The 18442-nt window shown below is 45.6% G+C and overlaps 1 protein-coding gene across 14 annotated transcripts in view; it reads left to right on the forward strand.

The window, feature by feature from the left end:
- The window catches only part of dst (dystonin), a 653330-nt gene that overhangs the window by 543020 nt on the left and 91868 nt on the right, over nt 1-18442 (forward strand). For all 14 annotated transcript variants that reach the window (XM_078213315.1, XM_078213329.1, XM_078213327.1 and 11 more), the window contains 3 exons: nt 10776-10895; nt 11697-11804; nt 13645-13863. In XM_078213315.1, coding sequence (XP_078069441.1) covers nt 10776-10895; nt 11697-11804; nt 13645-13863 — 447 coding nt within the window. The remainder of the gene's footprint in view (nt 1-10775; nt 10896-11696; nt 11805-13644; nt 13864-18442) is intronic.

An 18442-nucleotide genomic window follows, 5' to 3' on the forward strand; every position in this document is an offset into this window, starting at 1 on the left:
AACACATTGCAATGCGGTCACCAACACTCGGCCCTCTCCTGCGGCGCACGGTTGTACTCAGGCGGAGGGAGCAGAGCCGGTGAGGGTCAAGGACGCCGCCATCTCCTGAACCCAAAAGCGGAGCTGGTTTTCAGCATCGTGGCACCAGCTACGACTGAGCCTATGGTACCCGGTGTCACTGAGAGACTTCCCAGTGATGATACCTTCCTGCATTGTTCCCGTTCGAAATTGTCAGCTCACCCTCATCCTGCTATCTGGCAAACTGCCTTCCCTCACACCAACCTTCCCCTTCAGAGTTCCCGCTTTCAGACACCTGAGAGCTGCCACCTACTCGCCCACAGGTGAAGAGGAAGAAAGCAGGAACACCAGTGAAGAGATTCCATCATTGAATCTGACACTCACTCGGTTCAGATCCTGCCTCTCCACCCACCTCGAAGGCCAGTATGAATTTGGGGTCAGCATGTGGTGAGTCAGAGCCTGAGTGAGCTGCAGACAGGCAGAGTGGTGGAAGGGAAAGATGTTTCAGCCGCCAGCTCAACGGGTTTCCATTAATGTGTCACGACCACATGAAAGAGATTTCCTTCAAGTGGTCCATGACCTAAGAATGTAGATGCGCCTATGTGTAGACAGCACGGTGGCCCAGTGGTTAGCACTGCTGCCTCACAGCTCCAGGGACCCAGGTTCAATTCCTGGCCTTGGGTAACTGTCTGGATTTTGCACGTTTTCCCCGTGTCTTTGTGGTCTCCCTCCAGTTTCCTCCCACAATCCAAGGATGTGTGGGTAAGGTGGATTGGCCATGCTAAATTCTCCCTTAGTGTCCCAAGATATATAGGTCAGGGGAATTAGCAGGGTGAATATCTTAAAGTTTACTTATTTCTTGTCACAAGTAGGCTTACATTCACACTGCAATGAAGTTACTGTGAAAATCACCTGGTCGCCACACTCCGGCACCTGTTTGGGTATACTGAGGGTGAATTTAGTACGGCCAATACACCTAACCAGCACATCTTTCAAACTGTGGGAGGAAACCCGTGCAGACATGGGGAGAACATGCAGACTCCGCACAGACAGCGACCCAAGCCGGGAATTGGACTCGGGGCCCCTGGCACTTTGAGGCAGCAGTGCTAACCACTGTGCCACCGTGCTCTGTTGTGCTCTGTCAGAGTAAGATGTTCTGCCGGAGAGTCGGTGCAGACTCAATGGGCCAAATGGCCTCCTTCTGCACTGTAGGATTCTATGATTCTATTATGAGTAATTCAAATAAAAATAACCCAACAGGCAAGCTTCAGTCTGAAACAAGATAAAGGTTTGTTTATGACAACGACCACTGCTGAAGGTGACATAGGTATAAGTGGTAAACTTATTAACTAAAATACCAATACAGGGATTAAAAGCAGATAAAAAAGATACGAGCTTCCAAACCTGTCTCCATGAGATAGCGTTGTAAGGCCCAGTGCTTCAATTCCTTCTTTCCAAAGTGAAGAGGTTGAATCTTGAGGTTCACTTTGGCAGCTGTGATGGCTTCTGCAGTCGAGCAGTCAGTGTTTGCCTTTCTCAGGTGGATTCAGCAGATCGGCAGGATTTCCAGGGGTGTGTGGGAGAGAGAAGCTTTCCAATTCCTCACTAAGTCGGTGGTCACGGCACTTGCAGGTCCTCTGGACTGTTTTTTTATAAACTGCGATTGATTTATTGTTTTTAAAAAACCTTCCTCTGTTGTCCCTCTCATAATTCTTGTAGCCAATCTGTGGCCTGGCCACTGATTCCTCTTGCCTCCCTGTGCTATTGTGGCTTCACTCTCTGGAACATTTCAGAAACATACCACAACTTGTCAGAGTACTTCCAGGCATTTTGCAGTCGGGAGATTTCCGGAAAAATTGCCTGACCTGCACGTTAGGTGCCTGGCCCTTTAAACAGTGTTACAACTTGCAGCTTTGCACTTGTTGCTTGCAAAGTGAACAAGCTGCCTGATATTCATTGACCAAACTTCAAATCCTGGTGTCACGTCAGCCAGTGGAGCTGTGTGCTGTCAGAATAACATTCATTCAAGATCAACTGACAATGCACAGGACACCCCAGCTGCCTTTTACAGCAGCATGGAGTGTCAGCTGTGTTGGTAGCACACTTGCCTCTGAATCACAAGATTCTGGGTTCAAGTCCCGCTTCAGGGCGACATGGTGGACACAGTATTTAACACTGCTGCCTCACAGTGCCAAGGATCTGGTTTCAATTCTGCCCTTGGATAAAGTTTATTTATTATTGTCACTGGTTGGCTTACATTAACGCTGCGATAAAGTTACTGTGAAAACCCCCTAGTCACCACACTCCGGTGTACACTGAGGGAGAATTTAGCATGGCCCAACGCACCCAACCCGCACCTGTTTCGGACTGGGGGAGGAAACCGGAGCATCCGGAGGAAACCCACGCAAACATGGGGAGAATGGCTGTGTGGGGTCTGCACAGATAGTGGCCCAAGCTGTGAATCGAACCCGGGTCCCTGGCACCATAAGGCAACAGTGCTTGCCACTGTGCTGGATATGTGTGGAGTTTGCATGTTCTCCCCGTGTCTGCATGGGTTTCCTCCGGGTGCTCCAGTTTCCTCCACACGCCAAAGATGTACGAATTAGGTTGATTGGCCATGTTAAATTGACTCTTAGTGTCATGGGGGACTGGCAGGGTAAATATGTGGGCTTACGGGGAGAGGGCCTGAGTGGGATTGTTGTCAGTGCAGGCTCGATAGGCCAAATGGCCTCCTTCTGCACTGTAGCTACTCAATGATTCACAAAACCAAGGCTGACTCTTCCGTGCAGTACTGAGGGAGCACTGCATTGTCTGAGGTGCTGCCTTTCAGGTGAGGCATTAAACCCAAGGAGCCATCTGCCTGTCTGGGTGGCTGTAAAAAAAAAAACTCTCGAAGAAGAGCAGGGGTGTTCTCTCCACTGTCCTGGCCAATGTTTATCCTTTAATCAACATAAAAATGTTTTCTCTGGTAATTTTCATATTGATGTCTATGGGAATTTGCTGTGACAAAAAGCTACGCGTTTCCTCGTTTGGAACAGTGATGGTACTTCATAAAGTACTTAATTGGCTATAAAATGCTTTAAGATGTCTAGTGGTTGTGAAAAGCAGTATAAAAATGCAAGTCTTCCTTTAACAATGCATGGACAGTGCAGGGAAAAAAACAGCCAGAGTCAACAGATGGCCAAGAGGCTCTACATGAAGCTATTTCACTCCTGAGGTATTTGTAAATCTTGCTTTTAGTTTGAGGATTAAAAAAAACCCACCAGATAAGACCTGAACTTGATTTGATGTGATATCCCTTTCTCATTTGCCAGAGCCTGAATAAACCTTGGGTATTATGCCCAGTGGGGAGGTTCCCTTTGCAAAGTGCAAATTTAAGTTGAAGCTATTAAGTTGAAGTTGAAGGGTGGCACAGTGGTTGGCACTGCTGTCTCACAGCGTCAGGGACCCGGGTTCGATTCCCGGCTTGGGTCACTGTCTGTGTGGAGTCTGCACGTTCTCCCCGTGTCTGCGTGGGTTTCCTCCGGGTGTTCCGGTTTCTTCCCATAGTCTGAAGACGTGCTGGTTAGGTGGATTGGCCATGCTAAATTGCCCCATAGTGTCAGGGAGACTAGCTAGGGTAAATGCATGGGGTTAGGGGTATAGGGCCTGGGTGGGATTGTGGTTGGTGTAGATTCGATGGGCTGCATGGCCTCCTCCTGCACTGTCGGGATTCTATAATTCTATGTGTCATGCTTTTCAGAGAACAAAGAAAAGTACAGCAAGGGAACAAGCCCTTCGGCCCTCCAAACCCGTGCCGATCATGATGTCCGAACTAAACTAAAAAAAAATCCTTCTGCCCTTACTCGGACCGTATCCCTCTATTCCCTCCCTGTTCATGAACCCATCCAGATGCCTCTTAAATGTTGCTAATGTGCCTGCATCCACCACCTCCTCTGGCAGCGCGTTCCAGGCACCCACCACTCTCTGGGTGAAAAACTTCCCCCGCACATCTCCCTTAAACTTTCCCCCTCTCACCTTGAACCTGCCCCCCCTTGTAACTGGCACTTCCACACTGGAGAAAAGCCTCTGACTATCCAGCCTGTTTATGCCGCTCATAATTTTGTAGACCTCTATCAGGTATCCCCTCAGCCTCCATCTTGCAGGGGTATCAAGAGTGAGAAGATGGGGCAGGGTGGGGAGAGTTGCTCTAATTTTAATAGGGCACGTCCTTGAAGTAGTGTTTAGCAAACATTCTCTGTTGAGACCTCTATCGCGTTCATCAGATTGATCCTCTGCCCATCTGTTAGTCCAACATATGGTAGAACAATTCACCAAGAACAGCAAAATACTGCGTATGCTGGAAATCTGGAATGAAAAATTAAATTCTAATAAAAGGTCATCAACTTGAAGCATTAACTGTTCCTTTCTCGACAGATGCTGCCTGACCAGCTGAGTATTTAAAGTTTATTAGTCACAAGTAGGCTTACATTAACACTGCAATGAAGTTACTGTGAAAATCCCCTAGTTGCCACACTCTGGTGTCTGTTCGGGTACACTGAGGGAGAATTTAGCACGGCCAATGCACCTAACCAGCACGTCTTTTGGACTGTGGGAGGAAACCCACACTGACACGGGGAGAACGTGCAGACTCCGCACAGATAGTGACCCAAGTCGGGAATTGAACCTGGGTCCCTGGCACTGTGAGGCAGCAATGCTAACCACTGTGCCACCGTGCCATCCTAGAATTTGAATTTCATCATCTGCCGTGGTGGCATTTGAACCCGGGACCCCAGAGCATTGCTCTGGATTACTAGTCCAACCACAATACCACTCTGCCTCTGCCTCCTTCCAACATTTTCTGTTTTTATTTTGACATGAATGATATTTGTTCATTAAAGATGGGGTGGCAAGGAGGTAGATGGGAAATTATGCGTTGGAGACAATTTTTAAAGACGTTTTTGTTTCTTCTTGGTGAAGATTTTACCTCTGATCCATGTCCATAGGACGTGGACAAGTGTTCATGACACACGGATCTGCTGAGTGGATCATGATGAAATCAACCAACCAGTATGAATTTGTGAACAGTTAATAATCACAGGCCATGGATTTGAATCACTGACAAAAGATCGAGGGGGAGGGGTGATGAAGGGAAATGTTTTTCACTGGGAGTTGGTGGGATCCGGAATTCTGTACCTGGGAAGTTGAATCCGTGAAAATTTGTAAAAAGGAAGTCAGATTGAAACTGACACTTGAGAATTTTTTTTATTCACTTGTGGGACTTAGGCATCGCTGGCTGACCAGCATTTTATTGCCCATCCTGAGTTCCCTTTGTAGGGCAGTTGAGAGTCAACCACATTGTGGTTCTAGAGTCACATGTAGGCCAGGCCAGGTAAGGATGGTGGATTTCCTTCCCTAAAGGACATTAGCGAACCAGATTGGTTTTTCCGACCATCGACAATGGTTTCATGGTCATCAGTAGATTCTTAATTCCAGATTTCTTTTATTATTGAATTCAAATTCCATCATCTGCCGAGGCAGGATTCGAACCTAGTCTAGCAATAATGCCACTAGGCCATCGCCTCCCCAAACTTCCAGGGCTAGGGACAGAAAGTGGGAGTGTGGAATTGAAGACGACTGCTCTGTCAAAAAACCAGCACAGGCCCAATGGGCCGAATGGTTCCCTCCTCTCCTGTAAGCTTCTGTGATTTTTTGTTTTGCCCACCCTGAACAATTTCTTGGAATTCTGCCAGTTATAAATAAATTCTTCACTGGAATGAAATGTGTTCCCCATTCCTTATATCACATGGTTCGAGTAATTTGTGGTTGGGTTTATAGTCAGCAATGGTGTGAATCAGCTCCTGCAATCCACTCCGAGCTATCTGCTGATGGTCTGACCACTCTAAAGGCAAGCAAATCCTGCTGGAATCAGTCCCATGGAATAAACTCATCCTTGGATATTAAGACAGTTGAATCTTACCAGTTCTGTGTTTATTCTGGGATCTGTTGAATTGGAAAACTTATATTCAATGATTTTAATTTTCCCTCAAAAGATGAGGATTGATACTCCAAGTAACCTCCAACATTTTGTTGTCGAGAGTTTTTCAGAAGGGTCGGAAGTTGTGGATTGAAAAAATTCTGGACATCATTTATCATCTTCACTTCACCTAAATTCTAAAAGTTTTGAATAGAGAGGAAAACATATTGTAAATCCGGACTTCTTGTGTGCTCTGGAATCCCATCAAGACGGAAGCTTTTGAAGTTTACCAGGGAGCTTATTCTGAGGCCTACACACACCAGCTTTTGCCTGTGTAGGTGCCCCAGTCACATGTAACTCATTAGCTGTGCTACTACTGTTCAACACAATGTGAATTATGGAGTGCCTGGTGTTCTAATGCATTGCACCTGGAGCCCTTCGCACCCTATCACTGCTTTAGGGATTCAGGTCTGAGCCATTTTGCCTTTACAGTGAGACTGGATCTCTGTTCCTGCACCTAGCTGTGTGCAGGTTACATGACCACCCTATTTCAGTCAGGTGTTTAGTTAACTCTTTCAGCCAGCTATTCTTTCATCGATACAATGGGGGCGATTCTGCAGACCTGAACTTCCAACGCGAGGGAGTTGGACACAAACCTCGGGCAAATTGCAGAAACCCAACGCAGTGCTGGAAACGCCTTACTTTGGAATCGCCCCTTTTCACATTTATGAGTTATCACAAAACCACCACAACACAATGGGCCAATGTTTCACATCGTGTTTTGTTGGCATGCTACAACGTCAGAAATTAGACATATACATTCTTCAAATAAAAGCTTGACCAAGCAAAAATTGACTAGAATTATACAGTATTGTTTAGCTTGGGGTGAGTGGGACTCAGAGTTGTTTTCAGTGAATTCATTTACGTGAGGAGGTGATGGCCGAGTGGTATTATCTCCAGACTATTAATCCACAAACTCGGCTCATGTTCTGGGGACCCGGGTTCAAATCCCACCACGGCAGATGGTGGAATTTGAATTCAATAAAAAATATCTGAAATTAAGAATCTACTGATGACCTTGAAACCATTGTTGATTGTTGGAAAATCCCACCTGGTTCACTGATGTCCTTTGGGGAAGGAAATCTGCTGTCTTTGCCCAGTCTGGCCGACATGTGACTCCAGAGTCGCAGCAATATGGTTGACTCTCAACTGCCTTCCGGCAACTAGGGATGGGCAATAAATGCAGGCCAGCCAGTGACGCCCATGTCCTATGAATGAATTTTTAAAAATTATAGTTTTAATACAACGTAATTTCAATTATAGCTGTCTAACTGTGGCCTAACACTATAGTATGTAGGTACTCGATTATTACTGGTAGATCAGCCAATCTGTGAACCCGCATTTGGACAGATATATTTGATTTGATCTATTATTGTCACATGTATTAGTATACACTGAAAAGTATTGTTTCTTGTGCGCTATCCAGGCCAAGCATACCACACATAGAGAAGGAAAGGAGTGAGTGCAGAATGTAGTGTTAAAGTGATAGTTAGAGTGTAGAGAAAGATCAACTTAATGTGAGGTGGGTCCATTCAGAAGTCTGATGACAGCAGGGATGAAGCTGTTCTTGAGTCAGTTGGTATGTGATCTCAGACTTTTGAATTTTTTCCCAATGGAAGAAGGTGGAAGAGAGAATGTCCGGGGTGCGTGAGCTCCAAGATTATGCTGGCTGCTTTTCCGAGGCAGCGGGAAGTGTAGACAGAGTCAGTGGATGAGAGACTGGTTTGCGTGATGGACTGGGCTACGTTCACAACCCTTTGTAGTTTCTTGTAATCTTGGGCAGAAAAGGAGCCCATACCAAGCTGAACCATATGTAAACCATAGGGCACGAAGAGACATCACAGAACCAAGAATTGCAAATAAGATTGTGTATTGCCAAAGGCAAAACTTGCATTTATACATCACTCTTCATGACCTTAAGATGTCCCCACAACACTTTGCAGCCAATGAAGTTCTTCGAAAGTATAGTCACTGTTATAATGTGGGGAGATTCATGAGTCTAATCATATTTTTTGCACTTTTTATGTATGGGATTATAATCATTGTTATTTTTTTGGCTGTAAAGCACCTTGGGACATCCCGAGGTTATGAATGGTAGCCTTTCTCTTCTGTCTGAAATGTTGAATTACCAGGACATTAGATGAGGTCAGAGGTGTACAGTGAGACCATATATTTACACTATTGGTATATATTACATTATTGGCTGCAATTTCAATTTGACAGCTGGTGTGTGAGAAACTAATTGCGTTTGGGGAGCACACGTATCAGCCTGACCTGCCAATATGTTGGGTCTCTGGGCAATGCTGATAACACCCACTGTTTACATTGCTCTTGCCATATTATTCACCACAGTGAAACAGAGTGGTGTGAGCATTGTTGAAAGCTGAAATACAAGCAGATTACTGAAGGTTAAGATATTATATTCTTATGTGCTGCCAGATTCGTTGAGTTTATGTTTCCAGAAGATATTCTGAGGCTGCACAGTGCTCTGCATGCACATAGTTACAAAGAAAGGGGTGTCCCAGATTCTGAAGTTGCAGCATGGTGGCACAGTGGTTAGCACTGCTGCCTCATAGTGCCAGGGACCTGGGTTCAATTCCCGGCTTGGGTCACTGTCTGCGTGGAGTTTTTCCTTTGGCAATACGCAAATGTATTTGCAATTCTTGGTTGTGTTTTTATGATGTTTCTTAATGCCCTATGGTTTACATCTCTGTCCAAATGCGGGTTCATAGATTGGCTGGTCTATCAGTAATCTCGAGTATTTACATACTGCAGCGTTAGACCACAGTTAGATAGCTATAATTTAAATTTACTTTGTATTAAAACTGTAATAATTTTTAAAAATTCATTCATGGGAATTGGGCGTCACTGGCTGGCCAGCGTTTATTGCCCATCCCTAGTTGCCCTTGGATGGCAGCTGAGAGTCAACCACATTGCTTTGGCTCTGTAGTGGCACGTTCTCCCCATGTCAGCGTGGGTTTCCTCTGGGTGCTCTGGTTTCCTCCCACAGTCCGAAAGATGTGCTGGTTAAGTGCATTGGCCGTGCTAAATTTTCCCTCAGTGTACCCGAACAGGCGCCAGAATGTGACGACCAGGGGATTTTCACAGTAACTTCATTGCAGTTTTAATGTAAGCCTACTTGTGACATTAATAAATAAACTTCAAACTAAGTTTAAAGGTGTATTTTTAAGGTCAGTAGGTTTTATACTGTGTACCTGTGTACTGGTGTTCTGTTTGTCAGTTAACCAACGGTAGTTCATGCTGTCCAAAATATGGTAGGAATATACCGACAGAACAAGTTGGAGCTAGGAGGAAACCAGCTAATCCATTAAGCCTGTCCCACAACACGATAACTGTTTAAAGTTTATTTATTAGTGTCACAAGTCGGCTTACTGGAGCATCATGACAAAATATTTCACCATCTCCCTGTTAACACGATCCAAGCCGGTTGGTGAAGTCAAAACCAAGACCCAGAACTTTTCCTCAATGAATGTCTATACTCCTTGCAGGCACCCAGTGTCTCAGCTGTCACCTATTCATATGTGCTCCAAGTAATTAAATCAATAATGTTCTTCCCCTTTGTATCTTAACATTACAATTAACTCTCTGCATATCTCAACCATGTAATCTCCTGGGATAGGCCAAAAAAAAGGAGAAACCCAGAGCATTAGGGAAAAATACTCTGGTAAAAGCTCTCTGTCTCAGCCATTGGAAACCAGTCAGGGAGATTTTGATTTGATTTATTATTGTCACATGCATTGGTATACAGTGAAAAGTATTGTTTCTTGCGCGCTATACAGACAAAACATTCTGTTCATTGAGTACATAGGAGAGAAGGAAAGGAGAGGGTGCAGAATGTAGTGTTACAGTCATGCTAGGGTGTAGAGAAAGATCAACTTAGTGCGAGGTCGGTCCATTCAAAAGTCTGATGACAGCAGGTAAGACACTGTTCTTGAGTCGGTTGATACATGACCTCAGACTTTTGCATCTTTTTCCCAATGGAAGAAGGTGGAAGAGAGAATGTCCGGGTGCATGCGGTTCTTGATTATGCTGGCCGTTTTTCCGAGGCAGCGGGAAGTGTAGACGGAGTCATAAAGACTCCACTATTCAATCATGGATGATATTTTTCTCATCCCCAATCTCCTGCCTTTTCCCCATAGCCCCTGACCCCCTGAAGAGTCAGTGGTTGCGAGGCTGGTTTGCGTGATGGACTGGGCTTCATTCACACCCTTTGTAGTTTCTTGCGATCCCATGGACCAAGTGTTATCTATAAAATCATAAACAAGAAACATTGTTGCTTGATTCAATTTCAGGTGATTACAACTAGAGTAGTGGCAGGGTTGTTAAAGCTGGTCAGAATTAAATGAAGGGTGTAATTGGACAGGGGGTTTTCCATTTTGGTTGCCATCCTGTTGTTTGGACGTAGCGATGCCCGCCACAGTGAACCCAATGCTGAGGGGGCCTGGCTGGCTGTATAAATGTCATGATGTGGAGATGCCAGCGTTGGACTGGGGTGAACACAGTAAGAAGTCTCACAACACCAGGTTAAAGTCCAACAGGTTTATTTGGTAGCAAATTTGCTACCAAATAAACCTGTTGGACTTTAACCTGGTGTTGTGAGACTTCTTACTGTATAAATGTCAGCACAGATGCTGTTTGACTTTGAGGTGACCGATGGGATTTTCAGTGGTAACTCCACTCTGTAACTGACTGTCTCCTTTCTGTTTCCTCTTTCCGCCAGTTTGAACAAGCTGCAGACGCAGAGATCGCTTGGATCACCGAAACAGAGAAGAAGCTCAAATCGCTTGGCGACATAAGGCTAGAACAAGACCTGACATCTGCTGAGCTGCAAGTTCAGAAGGTAATGCAGCGTAATGTCTCAATAGTGAATGTCTCCTGGCACTAAATATCAGTGTTATAGTCTAATCTTGTGTCTATTATAGAAGAACAAATGCTACAACCCTGCTGGAGTTTGAATGCACACAGTTCAATCTTTTCTTTTGATATTTGATAGTTCAAGATTGTTAGCTTGTTTTAGGTGAAAAGTATGCATGCTAAAGTGTCAATGCTAATTATCCAGTGCCACCTATGTACATAGAATCCCTGCAGTATAGAAGGAGGCCATTCAGCCCATCGAGTCTGTACTGACCACAATCCCACACAGGCCCTATCCCCATAACCCCACGCATTTACCCTGCTAATCCTCCTGACACTAAGGGGCAATTTAGCATGACCAATCCACCTAACCCGCACATCTTTGGACTGTGGGAGGAAACCCACGCAGACACGTGGGAGAAAGTACATGTGGAGTTTGCACTTTCTCCCCATGTCTGCATGGGTTTCCTCCGGATGCTCCGGTTTCCTCCCACAGTCCAAAGATGTGAAGGTTAGGCGGATTGGCCATGCTAAAATTGAGCCTAGTGTCAGGGGGACTAGCAGAGTAAATGTGTGAGGTTACGGGAAAAGGGCCTGGGTGGGATTGTGGCAGACGCAATGGACTGAATGGCCTCCTTCTGTACTGTAGAAATTCTACGATAATTTTCAAATCACACCCGCAGTATGTAAACATGTTAAAATGCTGCTTTGTGTAGTACCTGTGTGCCTGCAATCTAAAAGAGTAACTTATTGATCAGTGCCAACATGTCATTCCTTGTGTTTGAAGGCATTTTCAATGGATATTTTGAGACACAAAGATACGATCGATGAGCTTGTTGCCAATGAGGATCAAATCATGAATTCCTGCACGGAAGAGGAGAAAGTCTCCCTACAGGTACAATAATGAACAAAGCAATTCAGTATTAATTATCGTAAGCTTAAACATGTGTAAATCTCATCAGTCCATACAGAGTAAATGTTCTTATTGAGCCGTGACATGTGAAAGAACATTAGGTGCTCCATGCTGCCTTCACAACACCTACATCAACTTTATCCCGCCACAGAACCTCTAACGGTTAACGCTGTACACCCTCCTGCTGCCTTCTGTCTCTTACATATTCACTATCATGATATACGTATCCTAACTATTCCAGATCTACAGATGTTTTCTCTGCATTCATTCACATACGCACTTTGGCAGCCGCTCCAGACTTGAGTCTATCACTTTCATTTCCTCCCCTATGCCGATCCTTCAGTACTCATCGGACCAAGCTGACAACATTCATCTGTATGTCTCATTTCAGCTGCTCGAAGCACCAGCGCTGACTCATTACGAGAAGCTGCGCCAACAATCTAATCCCAGTCTGTCGCCAAGCTTCCGGGCACAGTGGTTCGCACTGCTGCCTCACAGCGCCAAGGCTCCGGGTTCAATTCCCGGCTTGGGTCTGTGCAGAGTCTGCACATTCTCCCCATGTCTGCGTGGGTTCCCTCCGGGTGCTCCGGTTTCCTCCCACAGTACGAAAGATGTGCTGGTTCGGTGCATTGGCCGTGCTAAATTCTCCCTCAGTGTACCCGAACAGGCGCCGGAGTGCGGCAACTAGGGGATTATCACAGTTACTTCATTGCAGTGTGAATGTAGGCCTACTTGTGACATTAATAAATAAACTTTAAAACTTAACAGCTGCCTGTTTGGGGCTAACTTTGGAAATTGTTTCCCTGTACAACTCGCCCCTGCCACTGCCGATTCTGTGGGACTCTTGCCAGGGGATCAGCTGTCACCCACCTTTCTGCAACTTCACCTCCACCCCACTACCCCCACCCCTTGTCCACTTTAGGACAAAGCCCTCACCACTCATGAGAATTGCACTTGGCCTTAACGGAAACATGGTTAATGACACCTTCCCCTTGAATGAAGCCTCCCTGTCTGGCCATCTCTTCCCCCACTTACCCTATCAGGATTGTGACAGTGACAGAACAAACGTTAGCGTGAAGCCCAGCTCTTCTTTGAGCATCTCATCTTGTGCCATCCATCACCTCTCATTTGGAATCTACGTTCTCCACCACCCACCTAAAAATGATCTCTCAGATATTTCCACTCTTCAGCTTCTAATCCCGATGAGTTTTCATCCATGGTTCCAAAATCCCTATATTTGGAATTCCCTCCTAAATCCCTCTGTCTCTCTTCCCCTCTTTTATCCTTTATGATTCTTCTTAAAACCTTCCTAGTCTGGCAAAGCTTTTAATCATCTGTCCAAATATCTCCTCGTGGGGAGTCAAATTTTGTTTGATAATGTTCACGTGAAGCATCTTGAGATGATATCCTCTGCTCTTGAGGGTGGCACAGTGGTTAGCAGTTCTGCCTCACAGCACCAGGGACCCGGGTTCAATTCCCGGCTCAGGTCACTGCCTGCGCGGAGTCTGCATGTTCTCCCTCTCTGCGTGGGTTTCCTCCGGGTGCTCCGGTTTTCCTCCCATAGTCCGAAAGACGTGCTGGTTAGGTACATTGGCCATGCTAAATTCTCCCGTAGTGTACCCGAACAGGCGCTGGAGCATGGCGACTGGGGGATTTTCGCAGTAACTTCATTACAGTGTTAATGTAAGCCAACTTGTGACACTAATAAATAAACTTGAACTTAAAAAAAATGTTCATTTTAGTGCATAAATGCAAGTTCTCAGTGTGAGTTGATTTAAGATGACTGTGAGCTCTGTTAATGGGAATGCTGCTTTTTATGTAGAACAAGCTGGACACACTTCAGAAACAGTACGAGGTGATCAGCCAGATGAATGCAGAGCGATACTTGCAGCTGGAACGTGCCCAGTCTTTGGTCAGCCAGTTTTGTGAGACCTACGAAGAGCTCTGGCCATGGCTTGAAGAGACCCGGGTGCTGATTACACAGCTACCCACTCCAGCCATTGAATTTGAGATGTTAAAGCAGCAGCAGGAAGATCTTCGGGTAAGTAAATGGGTGCATTGGCCCTCTGTATCTGGTACCATTCTTGGCTAAGCGTCCTTCAACATGTCCTGGCGCATGGCAAATGTACTCAAGGTCCATATCTTGGCCGTTTCCAGTGACGCAAAGTGATGTGCAAGTTGCAAGTTTGCTTTGACCTGAAAGTTCTTGTTGTTCTGGAGTTTCCTCCCTGAATATCTCTACCTGTCTCTCTCCTCCACTAAGATTACCCCTTCGACCTGCCCTAATATCAGCTCATGTGAAAGCTTGTTTGATGACTCTCCAGTAGAGTACCTTGTGACGTTTTACTTTGGTAAAGACTCTATATAAGGCAAGTTGTTGATGTGCATGTAAGAGAAATGCAAATATCAGGGACAAGTGAATTCAGGTATATGAGACGTACAACTGGTAATATTCAGAAATAATATAGCCGATTTTCTTAAATTTTAAAAAGAAAATATTCAGCTGAATTGTACAACATTAAGTTGATCTTTCTCTACATCCTAGCTATGACTGTAACACTACATTCTGCACTCTCTCCTTTCCTTCTCTATGAACGGTATGCTTTGTATAGCGTGCAAGAAACAATACTTTTCACTGTATACTAATACATGTGACAATAATAAGTCAAATCAAATCAACAGCTGGCTGTCAATAAGGGCACTAAATGCTGGGGATGCATTTTTAATTGACACATTGGTTAGCACTGCTGCCTTACAACACCAGGGACCCACGTTCGAATCCCAGCTTGGGTCACTGTCTGTGAAGAGTCTGCACATTCTCCCCATGTCTGCATGGGTTTCCTCTGAGTGCTCCGGTTTCCTCCCACAGTCTGAAAGACGTGCTGGTTAGGTGCATTGGCTGTGCTAAATTCTCCTTCAGTGTACCCGAACAGGCGCCGGAGTGTGGCGACTAGGGGATTTTCACAGTAACTTAATTGCAGTGTTAATGTAAGCCGACTTGTGACACTAATAAATGAATAAAACATTAATATTCAGTAATTTTCATATAATGAAGTCCTGTAACTATCCTTCATATTGTATAATCAGCAAAATTACTTCAGTTACGTGGAGAGTAAAGAGAAGCTGGGATTGTTCCCCTAGAGCAGAGAGGATCAAGAGGAGATTTAACCGAATTCTTGTGCATAATTGTGGAGGGATGTTGGAGTAAATAGGAAGAAACTGTTTCTTCTGCGTGGAGGGTCAGTCCAGAGGAGACAGGTTTCCAATACTTGGTAAAAGAGGAATTCACCACCTGAAAGAGTGGTGGAGACCAATTCAGCAATAACTTTCATAGGTTAATTGGAATGGAAAGATTTGCAGGGCCATGGGGAACTTTGGAGGAGCGGGAGCAATACAGGAAGGCGATGGCCTAGTGGTATTATCACAAGACTAATAATCCAGAAACTCAGCTAATGTTCTGGGGGACCCGGGTTCGAATCCTGCCACAGCAGATGGTGGAATTTGAATTTTTTTAAAATCTGGAATTAAGAATCTACTGATGACCATAAAGCCATTGCCGATTGTCGGAAAAACCCATCTGGTTCACTAATGCCCTTTAGGGAAGGAAATCTGCCATCCTTACCTGGTCTGGCCTACATGTGCCTCCAGAGCCACAACAATCATAGAAATCATAGAAACCCTACAGTGCAGAAGGAGGCCATTCGGCCCATCGAGTCTGCACCAAGCACAATCCCACCCAGGCCCTACCCCCATATCCCTACATATTTACCCACTAATCCCTCTAACCTACGCATCTCAGGACTCTAAGGGGCAATTTTTAGCACGGCCAATCAACCTAACCCGCACATCTTTGGACTGTGGGAGGAAACCGGAGCACCTGGAGGAAACCCACACAGACACGAGGAGAACGTGCAAACTCCACACAGACAGTGACCCAAGCCAGGAATCGAACCCAGATCCCTGGAGCTGTGAAGCAGCAGTGCTAACCACTGTGCTACCATGCCACCCATGTGGTTGACTCTCAACTCCCTCGGGCAACTAGGGATGGGCAATAAATGCTGGCCAGCCAGCGACCCCCATGTCCCATGAATGAATTTTAAAAATGGGATAATTCATATGAAGAGCAAGATGGAGCAAGTGGCCTCCTGTGTTGTATGATTCTGTGAATGAAGAGCTGCCTTGGTAGCTTTACCTGGATATGTGCACCGCACCGTGTGATACCGAACAGCACAGATCAAGATGGTCCAGTTCCAACTCCCTGGGTGAGACTTTCTGTGCTCCCTCCCCGCCCCCCCCCCCCCAACCACAGAGGCAGCTCGTCATTGGCTGGCGGCGGGATCTTCGGTGCTATTGATGTCTACGGTGTTTTGCATTACTCGTCAGCCGCGCTGGACAGTGTTGAGCTGGCTTTGCTGCTGGAAAACATGTCACTGGGGAGGGGGAGGCCCCAGCCCCAACCCCAGCCCCAGCCTACGCTGTTTCCTATTCTCAGCTGGAACAGTAATCCCTTGGACTAAAGGGAGAAAAGGTTGACCAAGGCTTTCATTCCTAATTGCTATGTAGTGAAATGTGAATGCGTGGGTGTCACGCAGTTTCCACCCCTACTCTGTGATGTGGAGATACCGGTGTTGGACTGGGGTGGGCACAGTAAGAAGTCTCACAACACCAGGTTAAAGTCCAACAGGTTTATTTGTTGTGAATAAAACAGATGAATGGAGAGGTAGGTTTCACAAACACAGCTTATATAGACAAAGTCCCCAACATCTCGATGACATCTTCTCCGGAGCCTTCAACATGTCATCGATGAAGATAAACATCTCGCCAAAGCCATCTCCACACCCCCACTACTTGCCTTCAAACAACCGCAAAACCTCAAAGAGACCATTGTCCGCAGCAAACTACACAACCTTCAGGAGAACAGTGACCACGACACCACACAACCCTGCTACAGCAACTTCTGCAAGACGGATCATCGACATTGATACCACCATCACATGTGAGAACACCACCCACCAGGTACAAGGTACATACTCTTGCGACTCGGTCAACGTCGACCTGATACACTGCAGAAAAGAATGTCCCAAGGTGTGGTACATCGGTGAGACCATGCAGATGCTACGACAATGGATGAACGGACACCAAGCGACAATCACCAAGCTGGAATGTTCCCTTCCAGTTGGGGAACACTTCAGCAGTCAAGGGCATTCAGCCTCTGATCTTCGGGTAAGTGTTCTCCAAAGCGGCCTTCAAGACACACCACAACGCAGAGTCGCTGAGCAGAAACTGATCGCCAAGTTCCATACGCATGAGGACGGCCTCAACCGGGATCTTGCATTCATGTAACCCCCACCATTTAGCCAAGGCTTGCAAAATCCTACTAACTGTCCTGGTTTGAGACAATTCGCACCTCTTTAACCTGTGATTATCCCCCTCTCCACTCACATTGTCTGTACCTGTAAAGACTTGATTACCTGTGAAGACTCGCATTCCAACCATTATCTTGCAATTGTGTCTTTGCCTATATATGTCGTGTTCGTGAAACCTACCTCTCCACTCACCTGATGAAGGAGCAGTGCTCCGAAAGCTCGTGATTCCAAATAAACCTGTTGGACTTTAACCTGGTGTTGTGAGACTTCTCACTCTGCCCATTCCCTCTTGGTCAGTAACCCATGAACACCGACTATCACAGCTCATGTGAAGACTGGTTGAGATACAAGAAGGCTTCACTCTTCAATCTAAAGGGTACGTTCCTGGTTCCTGGCAGGAGTGATTGGCACTGGGGCTGCAGCACTGACTCTCTGACCTGCTGTCCCTCTGGGTATGGCTCCCCAGTGGGGGAACTGGGCCGTGAACCTGGCCCCTTCAATCCGCAGCATGAGGTTCAACCTTAGCTGAAGAAAAAACGTAAATGAGGGGAAATAATAATAGAATTTAAGAAAGTGAAATCACGATGAGCGATCAACGTTTTCTGTTGAAGCATTTGGCCAGATACCAAAAGTTTGAATTATTTCAAGTTGTGCAGAAAGACAAATGATTTGCAATTAGCATTTGTAACGAGCCAAAGGAAGGATGTTTTGTTTTTTGAAAGCTGACTGTTTTATGATAGTAAGTACTGATGTTTCGACACCCCTAAAAGGCAATATTTAGTCACTTGTGTGTTTAAATATACACTGTTCCTTCACTCTAATTGTCGATGTCATAAAATTTCCAGGCATTTTTCCATGTTTTGGATTCCCAGCACTGTGATTCCTGCATAAGTTTAACACAATCCTTTCTTTATTTGTCTAGCATCCAGTGTTTAATGTATATTATCAGGGAATGTGTTAATCCGGCTGTAATTGTAGCTGCAGTCGCACCAGTGTAACAAGCCTCTGTCTCATTACACTTGGCACTGATTGGTGACGTTGCTCAGAATGGATACCACAATTGCGAATGGGAGAACAATAACTTTATAATTTAATACCCGCTTTGCACCACTTCTTTTAATTATTGTTTGCATATGGCATGCAGCCATTCACATTTGCCATTTGTATGTGTCTCACAGGGCAGAATTGTATATGGGATTGCAGATGCTGCTGTTTTAATGTTGGCTCATTCAGAGGAGCTCTGTACCTCACTGT

The sequence above is a fragment of the Mustelus asterias genome, chromosome 5, assembly GCF_964213995.1.
Source record: "Mustelus asterias chromosome 5, sMusAst1.hap1.1, whole genome shotgun sequence".
Classification (NCBI taxonomy): Eukaryota; Metazoa; Chordata; class Chondrichthyes; order Carcharhiniformes; family Triakidae; genus Mustelus; species Mustelus asterias.